This window comes from Salmo salar, chromosome 16, assembly GCF_965601325.2.
Source record: "Salmo salar chromosome 16, fSalSal1, whole genome shotgun sequence".
Classification (NCBI taxonomy): domain Eukaryota; kingdom Metazoa; phylum Chordata; class Actinopteri; order Salmoniformes; family Salmonidae; genus Salmo; species Salmo salar.
Window position 1 is genome coordinate 41664420 of NC_138306.1, and position 13333 is coordinate 41677752.

The following is a 13333-nucleotide window of genomic DNA, read 5'->3' on the forward strand; positions in this document are numbered from 1 at the left end:
CATAAAATAAATTTAAGCATAATGAAACATCACACTAATCTTTATTCGTGGAAAACATTTTACTAATTTGACAAAGCATGATGTTCTATTTACATTTCAAAATATAAATTACCTTTCAAATATAGAACACATTTCAAAATAAACAATTGTATTGTATAAAATCAACTATTGCTTTGACAGATGTAAAAGTGATAGGCCTATACAGTCAGTTTAAAAAAAAAGATTAGAGTTCTTCCCTTAGTGGTATCAAACCATAACTAATAATTTCTTCACAAATGATGGAACAAAAAGAAACCCCTATTATCCTAAACAATCATTTTGAAAAAAAGAAGTTTTTAAACAAAGGCCCTGTGTTTAAATAGCTTCTCATTCAATGGCTGTGAACACTGCATAGAATAAATCCCTATAGGAACTAATTTGGCCCCAGTTTCACTGGCAGAGGTAGAGAGTGAGAGGTTATTAGCCTATTTCTGGTCACCCATAGGCTCGTAATGTGTTTTATGCTGGTATAGACAGTAGTGCTGAATGATGAACACCACATCGAAGAATATGGATAACAAACCAAGTCCAGCCTTTGTGGGGTCGCCAAAGATGAGCTCCCATTCATCTAGGAAACAATAGAAACATTCTATGAACCCCTGACATAAACCATTAAATAATTCAGCATGTGATGTAGTATTTAACGATTTAATGTTCCGGAACTCCAATTTGAGCAGCAGCAGCTGAAAAATGAGCTCCTACAAATATTGAAATTTACATGGTTTTTAGAGTGAAGTACATCGGAAAAAAGCAAAAGAAAACTGCAAGACTGAATAGGAGAAAAAACAAGCAACAAACAAAGAAGATAGGCTTTTGAAAAATAACTATTTTTCATAAAATTGTAGTTATCTTAGCAAGCTGAATTGTTTACCAGTTGCTAAGCAGTTGCTAGGGACTCTTTTGGAAGAAGCTAGCTAGCTAACGAAGAACAACAAAGAATATCTAGTTAACAGAAGAAAAGAAAGAGAAAATCAGGACAGAAGAAAAAGGATATCAAAGTGAAACAGTTCTCTAAAGACACAGGAGACAATAATACAAGAAACAACACTTCTGTAGCTTGTCAACTATGTGTCTGTCTATCCCTGTTCTCTCCTCTCTGCACAGGCCATACAAACGCTTCACACCGCGTGGCCGCTGCCACTCTAACCTGGTGGTCCCAGCGCGCACGACCCACGTGGAGTTCCAGGTCTCCGGCAGCCTCTGGAACTGCCGGTCTGCAGCCAACAAGGCTGAGTTCATCTCAGCCTATGCTACCCTCCAGTCCCTAGACTTCCTGGCGCTGACGGAAACATGGATTACCACAGATAACACTGCTACTCCTACTGCTCTCTCTTCGTCTGCCCACGTGTTCTCGCATACCCCTAGAGCATCGAGCCAGCGGGGTGGTGGCACTGGAATCCTCATCTCTCCCAAGTGGACATTCTCTCTTTCTCCCCTGACCCATCTGTCTATCTCCTCATTTGAATTCCATGCTGTCACAGTTACCAGCCCTTTCAAGCTTAACATCCTTATCATTTATCGCCCTCCAGGTTCCCTTGGAGAGTTCATCAATGAGCTTGACGCCTTGATAAGTTCCTTTCCTGAGGATGGCTCACCTCTCACAGTTCTGGGTGACTTTAACCTCCCCACGTCTACCTTTGACTCATTCCTCTCTGCCTCCTTCTTTCCACTCCTCTCCTCTTTTGACCTCACCCTCTCACCTTCCCCCCCTACTCACAAGGCAGGCAATACGCTTGACCTCATCTTTACTAGATGCTGTTCTTCCACTAATCTCATTGCAACTCCCCTCCAAATCTCCGACCACTACATTGTATCCTTTTCCCTCTTGCTCTCATCCAACACTTCTCACTCTGCCCCTACTCGGATGGTATTGCGCCGTCCCAACCTTCGCTCTCTCTCTCCCGCTACTCTCTCCTCTTCCATCCTATCATCTCTTCCCTCTGCTCAAACCTTCTCCAACCTATCTCCTGATTCTGCCTCCTCAACCCTCCTCTCCTCCCTTTCTGCATCCTTTGATTTTCTCTGTCCCCTATCCTCCAGGCCGGCTCGGTCCTCCCCTCCTGCTCCGTGGCTCGACGACTCACTACGAGCTCACAGAACAAGGCTCCGGGCAGCCGAGCGGAAATGGAGGAAAACTCGCCTCCCTGCGGACCTGGCATCCTTTCACTCACTCCTCTCTACATTCTCCTCTTCTGTCTCTGCTGCTAAAGCCACTTTCTACCACTCTAAATTCCAAGCATCTGCCTCTAACCCTAGGAAGCTCTTTGCTACCTTCTCCTCCCTCCTGAATCCTCCTCCCCCTCCCCCCCCCCCTCCTCCCTCTCTGCGGATGACTTCGTCAACCATTTTGAAAAGAAGGTTGACGATATCCGATCCTCGTTTGCTAAGTCAAACGACACCGATGGTCCTGCTCACACTGCCCTACCCTGTGCTTTGACCTCTTTCTCCCCTCTCTCTCCAGATGAAATCTCGCGTCTTGTGACGGCCGGCCGCCCAACAACCTGCCCACTTGACCCTATCCCCTCCTCTCTTCTCCAGACCATTTCCGGAGACCTTCTCCCCTTCCTCACCTCGCTCATCAACTCATCCTTGACCGCTGGCTACGTCCCTTCCGTCTTCAAGAGAGCGAGAGTTGCACCCCTTCTGAAAAAACCTACACTCGATCCCTCCGATGTCAACAACTACAGACCAGTATCCCTTCTTTCTTTTCTCTCCAAAACTCTTGAACGTGCCGTCCTTGGCCAGCTCTCCTGCTATCTCTCTCAGAATGACCTTCTTGATCCTAATCAGTCAGGTTTCAAGACTGGGCATTCAACTGAGACTGCTCTCTCTGTGTCACGGAGGCTCTCCGCACTGCTAAAGCTAACTCTCTCTCCTCTGCTCTCATCCTTCTAGACCTATCTGCTGCCTTTGATACTGTGAACCATCAGATCCTCCTCTCCACCCTCTCCGAGTTGGGCATCTCCGGCGCGGCCCACGCTTGGATTGCGTCCTACCTGACAGGTCGCTCCTACTAGGTGGCGTGGCGAGAATCTGTCTCCGCACCATGCGCTCTCACCACTGGTGTCCCCCAGGGCTCTGTTCTAGGCCCTCTCCTATTCTCGCTATACACCAAGTCACTTGGCTCTGTCATATCCTCACATGGTCTCTCCTATCATTGCTATGCAAACGACACACAATTAATCTTCTCCTTTCCCCCTTCTGATAACCAGGCGGCGAATCGCATCTCTGCATGTCTGTCAGACATATCAGTGTGGATGACGGATCACTAGCTCAAGCTGAACCTCGGCAAGACGGAGCTGCTCTTCCTCCCGGGGAAGGACTGCCCGTTCCATGATCTCGCCATCCCGGTTGACAACTCCCTTGTGTCCTCCTCCCAGAGTGCTAAGAACCTTGGCGTGATCCTGGACAACACCCTGTCGTTCTCCACTAACATCAAGGCGGTGACCCGATCCTGTAGGTTCATGCTCTACAACATTCGCAGAGTACGACCCTGCCTCACACAGGAAGCGGCGCAGGTCCTAATCCAGGCACTTGTCATCTCCCGTCTGGATTACTGCAACTCGCTGTTGGCTGGGCTCCCTGCCTGTGCCATTAAACCCCTACAACTCATCCAGAACGCCGCAGCCCGTCTGGTGTTCAACCTTCCCAAGTTCTCTCACGTCACCCCGCTCCTCCGCTCTCTCCACTGGCTTCCAGTTGAAGCTCGCATCCGCTACAAGACCATGGTGATTGCCTACGGAGCTGTGAAGGGAACGGCACCTCCATACCTTCAGGCTCTGATCAGGCCCTACACCCAAACAAGGGCACTGCGTTCATCCACCACTGGCCTGCTGGCCCCCCTACCTCTGAGGAAGCACAGTTCCCGCTCAGCCCAGTCAAAACTGTTCGCTGCTCTGGCACCCCAATGGTGGAACAAGCTCCCTCACGACGCCAGGACAGCGGAGTCAATCACCACCTTCCGGAGACACCTGAAACCCCACCTCTTTAAGGAATACCTAGGATAGGATAAAGTAATCCTTCTAACCCCCCCCCCCCCTTAAAAGATTTAGATGCACTATTGTAAAGTGGTTGTTTCACTGGATATCATAAGGTGAATGCACCATTTTGTAAGTCGCTCTGGATAAGAGCGTCTGCTAAATGACTTAAATGTAAATGTAAATGTAATGTAGTAAGGCAGAATGTGTGACTGATGGAACTAATCTGAAAAACAACATCAAAATGTATCACTATTTCAATTTACTATTATAACATGTTTAATACCATTATTTAAACCATTTTATTTTTCACTTTCTTTCTTTATGGTTTTGTTGTTGTTATTCTTTATGTTGATGACTTTTTTTCTTATGATTTGTCTGCTCTTCTCCCAGCCACAGGGCAAGAGATGGGTGAATTGGTGGGCCGCTTCTACATAATTGTGCCACTGTCTCTTATGTTAATGTGCAGGAATAATTGTAAAATATATATATATTATATATATATATTTTTTTTTTAAGTAAAAAAACCCCCATGAAGATAGAAGCTATATAAATAAACAATGAATGACTGCAATTTAAGACACATTTTCAATTGTTGGGACTGTCCTTTGACTGTGGTTTTCACTTTGGCTAATTGTGTTTTACTGAGGTGTCTGCACATTGGTGATCTATGGTAGACGTGAGGAGCCTTACTGTTGTTATACGACTGAAGGATCATCTGAATGAGACTGAAGCTGCCTCCTGTGAAGTCCAGCAACACATTGCCAATGCTCCACCCTTCTGTGCTTTGTCTTTGGTAGTTCATGTAGGCCTGAGGACACACACAGACAGTGAATTGATGATAGACAATGTAGTGGTGATCATGAAAATCAACAATATCTACTGTGACAAATGATAATTGTGTATAAGGTAAAACCATTCAATATGCAGTCAAATATTGTGAAATCCATACCTGTGGGATGTATTTGACGAGGGTGACACCTAACTTAATGTAGGAGAAATAATAGAGATATTCCAGCCAGGTGATCTTATTGGCCACAGCAACAAAGAGGGTGACCAGGGCGAATGTCCAGCCAATCACCAGAAGGCCAATAGCGACCTTGGACACCTTCTGCCCTCCTTTCTTTACCACAGACACACAGGAACACAGTCATTACTTTCAACAAGCGTTTAACTGTCAATGTTCATTTGAGGCCTTGACAACAATGCTTTCCTTTCAAAGGATCAGACATTCAGTATCTCTTTTTGCCAACAATCAAAACATAAGCTGATCATTATTTGTCCAGCCAACATCCGTCTCCGGCCTATAACCAAAGGGGGACATCTAGGAAGTTATTTTACTAGTCTTCTGTTACTCACCTCGTAGATGGCACACTGACAGATATACACAAGTGTCAGCACAACTGCATGGAGACTAAAAAACACATCATTGGCATCCACTGGGTTCACACCGTTTGGATTTTTCTTCACAAACTCTTCCTAAAAAAATATATTTTAAATATAACAACTATATGGAGTAAAAACCAAGTCAATAGAAGACCAAAATATTTGAACAAATCCCTATTGGTGTCAATGCATGAATGACACAGAAATCTGAGTTGTGCGTGTAGATCTCAAATTAGGATTCGTCCCAATTTGTTACACTGTTAGTGAGGGCATGCAGAGCTCTTACCTTAATGTACGGAACCCAGAAGAGGCCTACATTGAAGACACTGTACGCAATGAAGCCTGTCAAGTTGAGTGCCAGGTAATCAAAGTTCAACCCCACCACACTGTCAAATAGACAAAGTCAGAAATCAAATCCAGATGCCCTTTAACTCTAAATCATTTAAGGCTGAGATTCAATTGTTTAAAAAATAAATATGACAGTTTGAGGCACTACCTTTTTCTTCTCCAGTTCTCATATACTTGAGGGTAGAATGAGATAGACCATGCAAGGAAGTAAATCCAACCAATTAATTGGTTAATGATATCGATGATGTTGCTTCTAATGACCAAGAAACGGATTCTGGTCTTAAAGCTGGAAAACAGAAACAAGAGACTTTTAGTACATTGTGTTGGTTTAAAATCTGTCTGAAATGTGACGTGGGAAATTCTCATAGAGTTGAAATTCACTAAAAGACAGAAACTGAACAACTCACCTTGCAATGTCAGTGTTGTTACTGTATAAATAGGAGGTCACCTGACCCACATGCTCTGCATGAACCTCAAATGTGCTTGATATGGCGTTTGCAGACAATTGTACCTGGAAATCAGAAATACAGCACATATAAATAATATATAAAACAGTTATGCCTACAACAGAGCCGCTAGTATTGATGTTTTTTACACTGTGGCTACTGTAGTTCATTGAAATATGATAGATTCAGATCTCAGATTGCATTAATAATCAATTACATGGTGTTTTGGTCATGCTTTTCAGTGAGTTTGAGTGGTATAAAAAGCATACCTGCTGAGGCAGTTGAAGTATCGAGGTAACATTTGCAGAGGAGTCAGTGAAGTTAAAAGAAATAAGTGCGGACACATTAAGAGCAGAGCTGCAAAAAGAAGTAAAATGCCAAACACTGCATTATAACATAACACATCACAACACATCACAACAAATAGACATAAATAGAATACTGATACAAACTGGCAATAGATGCCAAGATATAAGAAAAGTTACCTAGGTGTTATGGTGATATTGGCTGAACCATTGACCTCCAGATTTACAGTGGCTGGAGCAGACAAGGATACACTCCCATCTGTTGAACAGGAATATGATATTGCAGTTTTCAGATAGGGCTGTTTAGCAAAATTGATTATTCCTAAAACAGTACTTGGGCTTGAGGAGACGATGAATATGACTAGATCTCCTCTGACGCCCAGGGTCCTTCAATTCTGATGGTGCTTTCAAGACAACTGGGAATTCGGGAAAAAACGGTCAAATCATGACATCAGTGATCTTCAGGTTGGCGCTCTAGAAAGAGGCCGAGTTCCCAACTTGGAATTCCAAGTTGAATGACTGTTCAAAACAATTTTTCCCACTTCCAAGTTGTCTTGAAGTTGTAGAGGTCCAAGTTCCCAGTTGTTTTGAACGCGGCAAAAGTCCCATTAACAAGCTCTGCAAACGTCATAATGGTACTCACCAAAATATCGAGTATCGCAGAACAACTATAGTCATTACTGCCGTTACACACAGTATGCACTTCCAAAAAAGGTATAAATAAAAATAGTTTTTGACCAAGTGCGCATGCGCTAAATCCACCTTCAGCACCTCCAATAAATTCACTAATTAATGCCACTCACAGGTTGGCTGATCCAGCAGCACAGTATCCCGAAAGATCATTGATTTTATTTAGACCTTTTCCTGATTGCCTAGTGACCTTTACACCTACATACATGTACATATTACCTCGTACCCCTGCATATTGACTCAGTACCGGTACTCTTTTTATAGCCTTGTTATGGTTCTTTTGTTACCGTTTCCCTTTTGTTATTTGCTCATCTTTTCTTTTTAACCCTGCATTGTTGTTGAAGGGCTCGTGAGTAAGAATTTCACGGTAAAGTCAACATCTGTTGTAAGCTATTCGGCGATCATGAGAAATACAATTTGACTATAATGTTTGCAGAGCTGGTTAATGGGATTTTGAATTGCAGGATCCTGGGTGCCAGAGGAGATTTTGTCCTATTTTTCTTCTTCTCAAGCCAAGACACTGGTTCAGATGGTGCCTTCAAGAAAACTGGGAACTCTGAAAAATACAAGGTCAAATCATTACATCAGTGATGTTCAGGTTGGAGCTGTAGAAAGAAGCCTCATGCCGTGTTCAAAACAACTAGGAACTCGGAGAAAAAACTAGCTCCGACTGGGAAAAAATCTATTCGAACGGTCATACAAACAAGAATTCCAACTCGATTTTCCGACCTGAAGATCACTGACGTCATGATTTGACCTTGAGTTAAGTTGTTTTACAGCGCTCACATCCTAGTTGGAACTAGGAAACTCGGAAATGTCCAACTTGCTAACTGATTGTAGTTATACAGAGTTCAACTTACTGGGGGTTTCATCGGATGGGGCCACAGTGTCTCCTGACCCCTCCTGTCTCAGCCTCCAGTATTTATGCTGCAGTAGTTTATGTGTCGGGAGGCTAGGGTCAGTCTGTTACATCTGGAGTATTTCTCTTGTCTTATCCGGTGTCCTGTGTGAATTTAAATATGCTCTCTCTAATTCTCTCTTTCGGAGGACCTGAGCCCTAGGACCATGCCTCAGGACTATGATGACTCCTTGCTGTCCCCAGTCCACCTGGCCGTGCTGCTGCTCCAGTTTCAACTGTTCTGCCTGCGGCTATGGAACCCTGACCTGTTCACCGGACGTGCTACCTGTCCCAGACCTGCTGTCCCAGACCTGCTGGAACCCTGACCTGTTCACCGGACGTGCTACCTGTCCTAGACCTGCTGTCCCAGACCTGCTGGAACCCTGACCTGTTCACCGGACGTGCTACCTGTCCCAGACCTGCTGTTTTCAACTCTCTAGAGACAGCAGGAGCGGTAGAGATACTCTCAAAGATCGGCTATGAAAAAGCCAACTGACACTTACTCTTGAGTTGCTGACTTGTTGCACCCTCGACAACTACTATGATTATTATTATTTGACCATGCTGGTCATTTATGAACATTTGAACATCTTGGCCATGTGCTGTTATAATCTCCACCCGGCACAGCCAGAAGAGGACTGGCCACCCCTCATAGCCTGGTTCCTCTCTAGGTTTCTTCCTAGGTTTTGGCCTTTCTAGGGAGTTTTTCCTAGCCACCGTGCTTCTACACCTGCATTGTTTGCTGTTTGGGGTTTTAGGCTGGGTTTCTGTACAGCACTTTGAGATATCAGCTGATGTAAGAAGGGCTATATAAATAAATGTAATTTGATTTGAACTACATTTCCGAGTTTCCTAGTTCTGACTAGCATGCGCAGCATGAGTTCCCGAGTTGGATGACCGATTAATGCCGATTTACCAGTTGTTTTGAACGCGGCAAGATTACCAGCTATTAAAATCAGAGCTTGTTGGTTGAACAAGGGCAAACTCACCACATGTAATGACCGTACAGAGTGTTATGACCAAGACTGAAAGAAAGTTATTATCTGCCATCTTCAAGGCACGGGCTTTGCTGAACTCTAAAAGTGCAAAAGAGGAACAGATGAGAAGCACTGCTGACCAAATTATCTGCATTAGCTAGGTAACATATGCTGCCATATAAAGCCAGATTTACAACAGCAATGTGCCATATTCATTTACGGTAAATCAGCTTGCTACATGGCTGCGTCTTAACAATAGTTAGTTCAACTAACTAATCGTAAAATCAACAGATTAACGTTATACGGTACCGCAGCTGAGTGGTGCTTTGTTTTCCTCTGCTTCCGTTAACTGGCACTAGGTCATATGACTTTGCTCATCTGACTTGTATGACGAGCTGTTTTAGGCGCGTTCAAGACTTTCAATGTTGTGGGATGTTTATTTTTAACTAGGCAAGTCAGAACACATTATTTTTTACAATGACGGCCTACATCGGCCAAACCCGGACGACGCGGGGACAATTGTGTCCGCCTTATGGGATTCCCAATCACGGCCGGTTGTGATATAGAGACGTTTTGACTTGTGCCGAGTTCACATTATAGTCGGAACTAGGACATTGGAAAATGTGCAACTTTCTGAATTGTTGAACACGGCGTGTGTAGCCCAGAACTCCAACCAGTTAGTAAATCGGACATTTAAGCAATTCCAACTAGCACATTGACTTGGAGCCTCGTGACTCTACTTTGACTTATGACTTGGAAAATATCTGGCCAGGTTTTGTCACTCATTTTGTGGCACAGTAGCCGCGTTGATGTGCTAGTCGAAACTAGGAAACGTCAGACTTGCTAACTGATTGTAGTTATACACGTGCCGCGTTCAAATGCAGACTAGGGCCTCTGATTGGACCAGCAAACTGTACATCGACACAGGTCGGGTTAGCTAGCGAACAGATTGCTGATTTGCTTCAGAGCCGGCGCCCAGAACGAATCCGTTTGCACGGGCATTTGATTTCTATGGGCTGGGGCACGTTTTGGTCACGGGACCTCTTATGTGGTTATATGTGTAAAATAAAACATAAGTGTTGAATAAATTGTATTCGTGGAGTGCATTTGTTATAACTATAAAACAGAAAGCATTGGTCATGAATCCCGGTATAATATTATTTTTTATAACGACAACATTTAAATAAATACCCAACCAAGACGCACTGTCAGCAAAATGCATGGTCAAATGACGTAAACATCATTACAAGAGCGAAGTGTGCGTGATAATTGTGCATTTTTTTGTTTCAATAAGACAGTAGTAAATATATTTCCCCCGTTTTTTTTCTCCACCGACGAGCCATTAGATCGAGTTAAGGAGGAAACTGACGCCTTTGCAGTTTGAATGGAAGATGTTTTATTTACGAGACGGTCCACTAGAGACACTAGTAAATTACCAGCTGAATACATTAATCTGACGTAAAACGAGAAACGACGTAAAAGGAGCAATAGCGCCATCTTTCGGCTGGTTGGGCTAATAGTAGGCTATGCTATAAGGATATTATTCTAACCTAGGCCTGTCCTCGACCTAACTCGAAGTCCTCCTGCTACGAGTCGTGTCAGTCAGGCTAGTCCTCATCAGCCTTCACAGGATAATTATGTGCTTTCTATCCAAGCAATGAACATAAAACAAATACATGTATTTTTGTGTAGAGCTGTCATGTTTAAAATAGAACACAGCCTATAATAAAACACAAGGTCATTCTTATTTCTATGGTCACAACCACGTAAGTGAAAAGTAGCCTATACAGGCTTAATTTTCTAAATATATCTTATCCTGCAGTGAAAGAAGAAACCGAATACATTTTAGGTATTTTTTTCCTTTGGGATTAAGACCAAGCATGCTTATGCTTCTAAAGTGCAGTACATCTTACAGGGAATTCTATCAATCATGACTGTAAGGCTTTGGTTTCTTGATTGTGACCCCTTTAGTTTTGACAAGAAGATTTCATATTTTATTGTAAAAGCGTAACAAGATCACGTTACATTTTATCTCAACATTTTCAACATAATTTCTTTGGCAGTTTTTTACATAACATTAGGTTTCACAATAAACAGAAACTCACCTCCTCCAGTTACTGCCAGTTTGAGATGGGGTAAAAAATACACCATGTTCTTGGAAATGTTCTTCCTGAGACATTGTTGAGTAATATGTCAAATGGAAGTAAATTATTTATGGGCATCTCTTTTCTCTCATTTTACGTAATTGTATATTGCATAGCTTTTAAAGTTTCAAGGGCCATTAGGGCATAATTTTTTGGCCAAAGGATACCAACAACATTATTTTAATGGAAACATATTTCCTTCCCAGTGTGATGATTGTTTGTTTGATATCTGTCACTACTTTCAAAATATGTAAAGTGTTAACTTTTCAATGGATACAAATGGATCATAGAATCAAATTGTTGAGGATAAGTAGGTAAAAAGCCTGGGAGAATTAGATCTTAAAACTATCAAAGTAAGTCACATTTTCAAGTTGATTTGAAGATATTTACACTTGTATTATGTTGACTGATACCATCTGGTCTCAATAACACTTTGCCAAATGGGAGGTACAAGTATTTTCCCAACTGCCCAATTGACTTTGGGGATGCTATACAAATCTAATATGAATCAAGTTCAGGGATGTCACATAGTGGCTAGTATGGCAAGAGTTTTTTTTTTACAAGGAAAATGGTCTCAAAACTAAAAGGGTGTAATCATTTGAATTCAGACTGATGGGACAATTACATTTCAGAACGTAATGCAAGTCTTTGCAAGTTCCTAGCAAATTAATCTTACTAAGCAATGACCAACACAACAAAAAAACTGCCACCCAAGACATCCTAAATATTATTTTCTTGTCTCAGCCCTTATGTATTGTTAAATCAGAGGAGGCTGGTGGGCTCATTGTAATGGCTGGAATATAATTAATGGAACAGTATCAAACACATAAAACATATGGAAACCACATGTTTGAATCCATTCCATTTATTCTATTCCAGCCATTAAAATTAGCCCGTCCTCTTATAGCTTCAACAACAATGGATGCTACTTTTAACATAATTGCTTGTGTCAAAATCAGGTATTGAATCTTACATAAACACACAGGCTGATATTCAATCAATTGCAGACAGTGGGTTTCCAGACAGTGTTTTCATTGCTGTTATACAAAAGATATTAAGGAGTCTGCGTGTGGTCCACATTTTCTTAATTCTAAGGATGTAGTTGATTTTTACAGTTAATAAATGACTAAAACAAACTCTGGTCCTGTACACTGATTGCTGGCCTGGCTCCTTGTACCTTAGATCCTTCTCCAATTGCAATGAGGGGCCTCAGGGAAATGGAAGCCCTCCCAAAAAACATAATCACATACAATTTTTACAAATTATGGTTGAGTACAGATATTTTGCAGATGTTATCACAGATGCAGCTAAATGCTTATATACAGCTAAATGCTTATGTTTCTAGCTCCAACAGTGCAGTAATACCTAACAATACAAGACAATACACACAAATCCCAAAAATGAAAAGAAAGACATATAAATGAAATATCATAATGAGCAATGTCAAAATCCAGAATGTAAATATATACACTGAGTGTACAAACGTTAGGAACACCTTCCTAATATTGAGTGGTCTTTTGCCCTCAGAACAGCCTCAATTTATCGGGGCATGGACTCTACAAGGTGTCGAAAGCATTCCACAGGGATGCTGGCTAGTAATACTGACTAAGGTTCAGGGCAGGATACTAGGCGGAGGCCCGCTAGTGGTGACTATTAAACATTCTGTTGGCCTGGAGAAGCTGTGTATCAGTCTTTTGATCCCAACTTTGATGCATCTGTACTGTCGTCACCATCTAGATGGTAGCGGGGTGAACAGGCCGTGGCTCGGGTGACTGAAGTCCTTGATGATCTTCTTGGCCTTCCTGTGACACTGGGTGCTGTAGATGTCCTGGAGGGCAGGCAGTGTGCCCCTGGTGAATCATTGCGCTGACCGCACCACCCTCTGGAGAGCCCTACAGTTGCGGACGGTCCAATTACCGTACCAGGTGGTGATACAGCCCGACAGCATGCTCTCAATGGTGCATCTTTAGAAGTTTGTGAGGGTCTTCAACAGTTTGTCACTCATCTTTTCACTGGACTTAAGCCAAGGAAAGCATTGCAGTGGCATTTGATTGTGATGCTCAAGTTGTTCAAATTCTACCTCTTCCCAGCAATTGTAAAACATACTGTATTACTAGTTGTCA

At 42.7% G+C, this 13333-nt stretch overlaps 1 protein-coding gene across 2 annotated transcripts; it reads right to left on the reverse strand.

The window, feature by feature from the left end:
- Positions 1-22: 22 nt before the first annotated feature.
- Positions 23-9513, reverse strand: LOC106573556 (cystinosin). Of its 2 annotated transcripts, none has more exons than XM_014148699.3 (11): positions 9376-9513; positions 9082-9165; positions 6682-6760; positions 6466-6553; positions 6158-6261; positions 5899-6036; positions 5689-5788; positions 5376-5495; positions 4969-5139; positions 4710-4827; positions 23-607 (listed from the first exon to the last, which is right to left on the reverse strand). In XM_014148699.3, the coding sequence occupies exons 2-11, from the start codon at positions 9137-9139 to the stop codon at positions 465-467; spliced, it is 1119 nt and encodes a 372-aa protein (XP_014004174.1). In that variant the 5' UTR covers positions 9140-9165; positions 9376-9513; the 3' UTR covers positions 23-464. The 2 variants fall into 2 exon arrangements, with proteins under 2 accessions (XP_014004174.1, XP_014004173.1); XM_014148698.3 differs by having other exon boundaries at positions 9079-9165.
- Positions 9514-13333: the final 3820 nt, after the last annotated feature.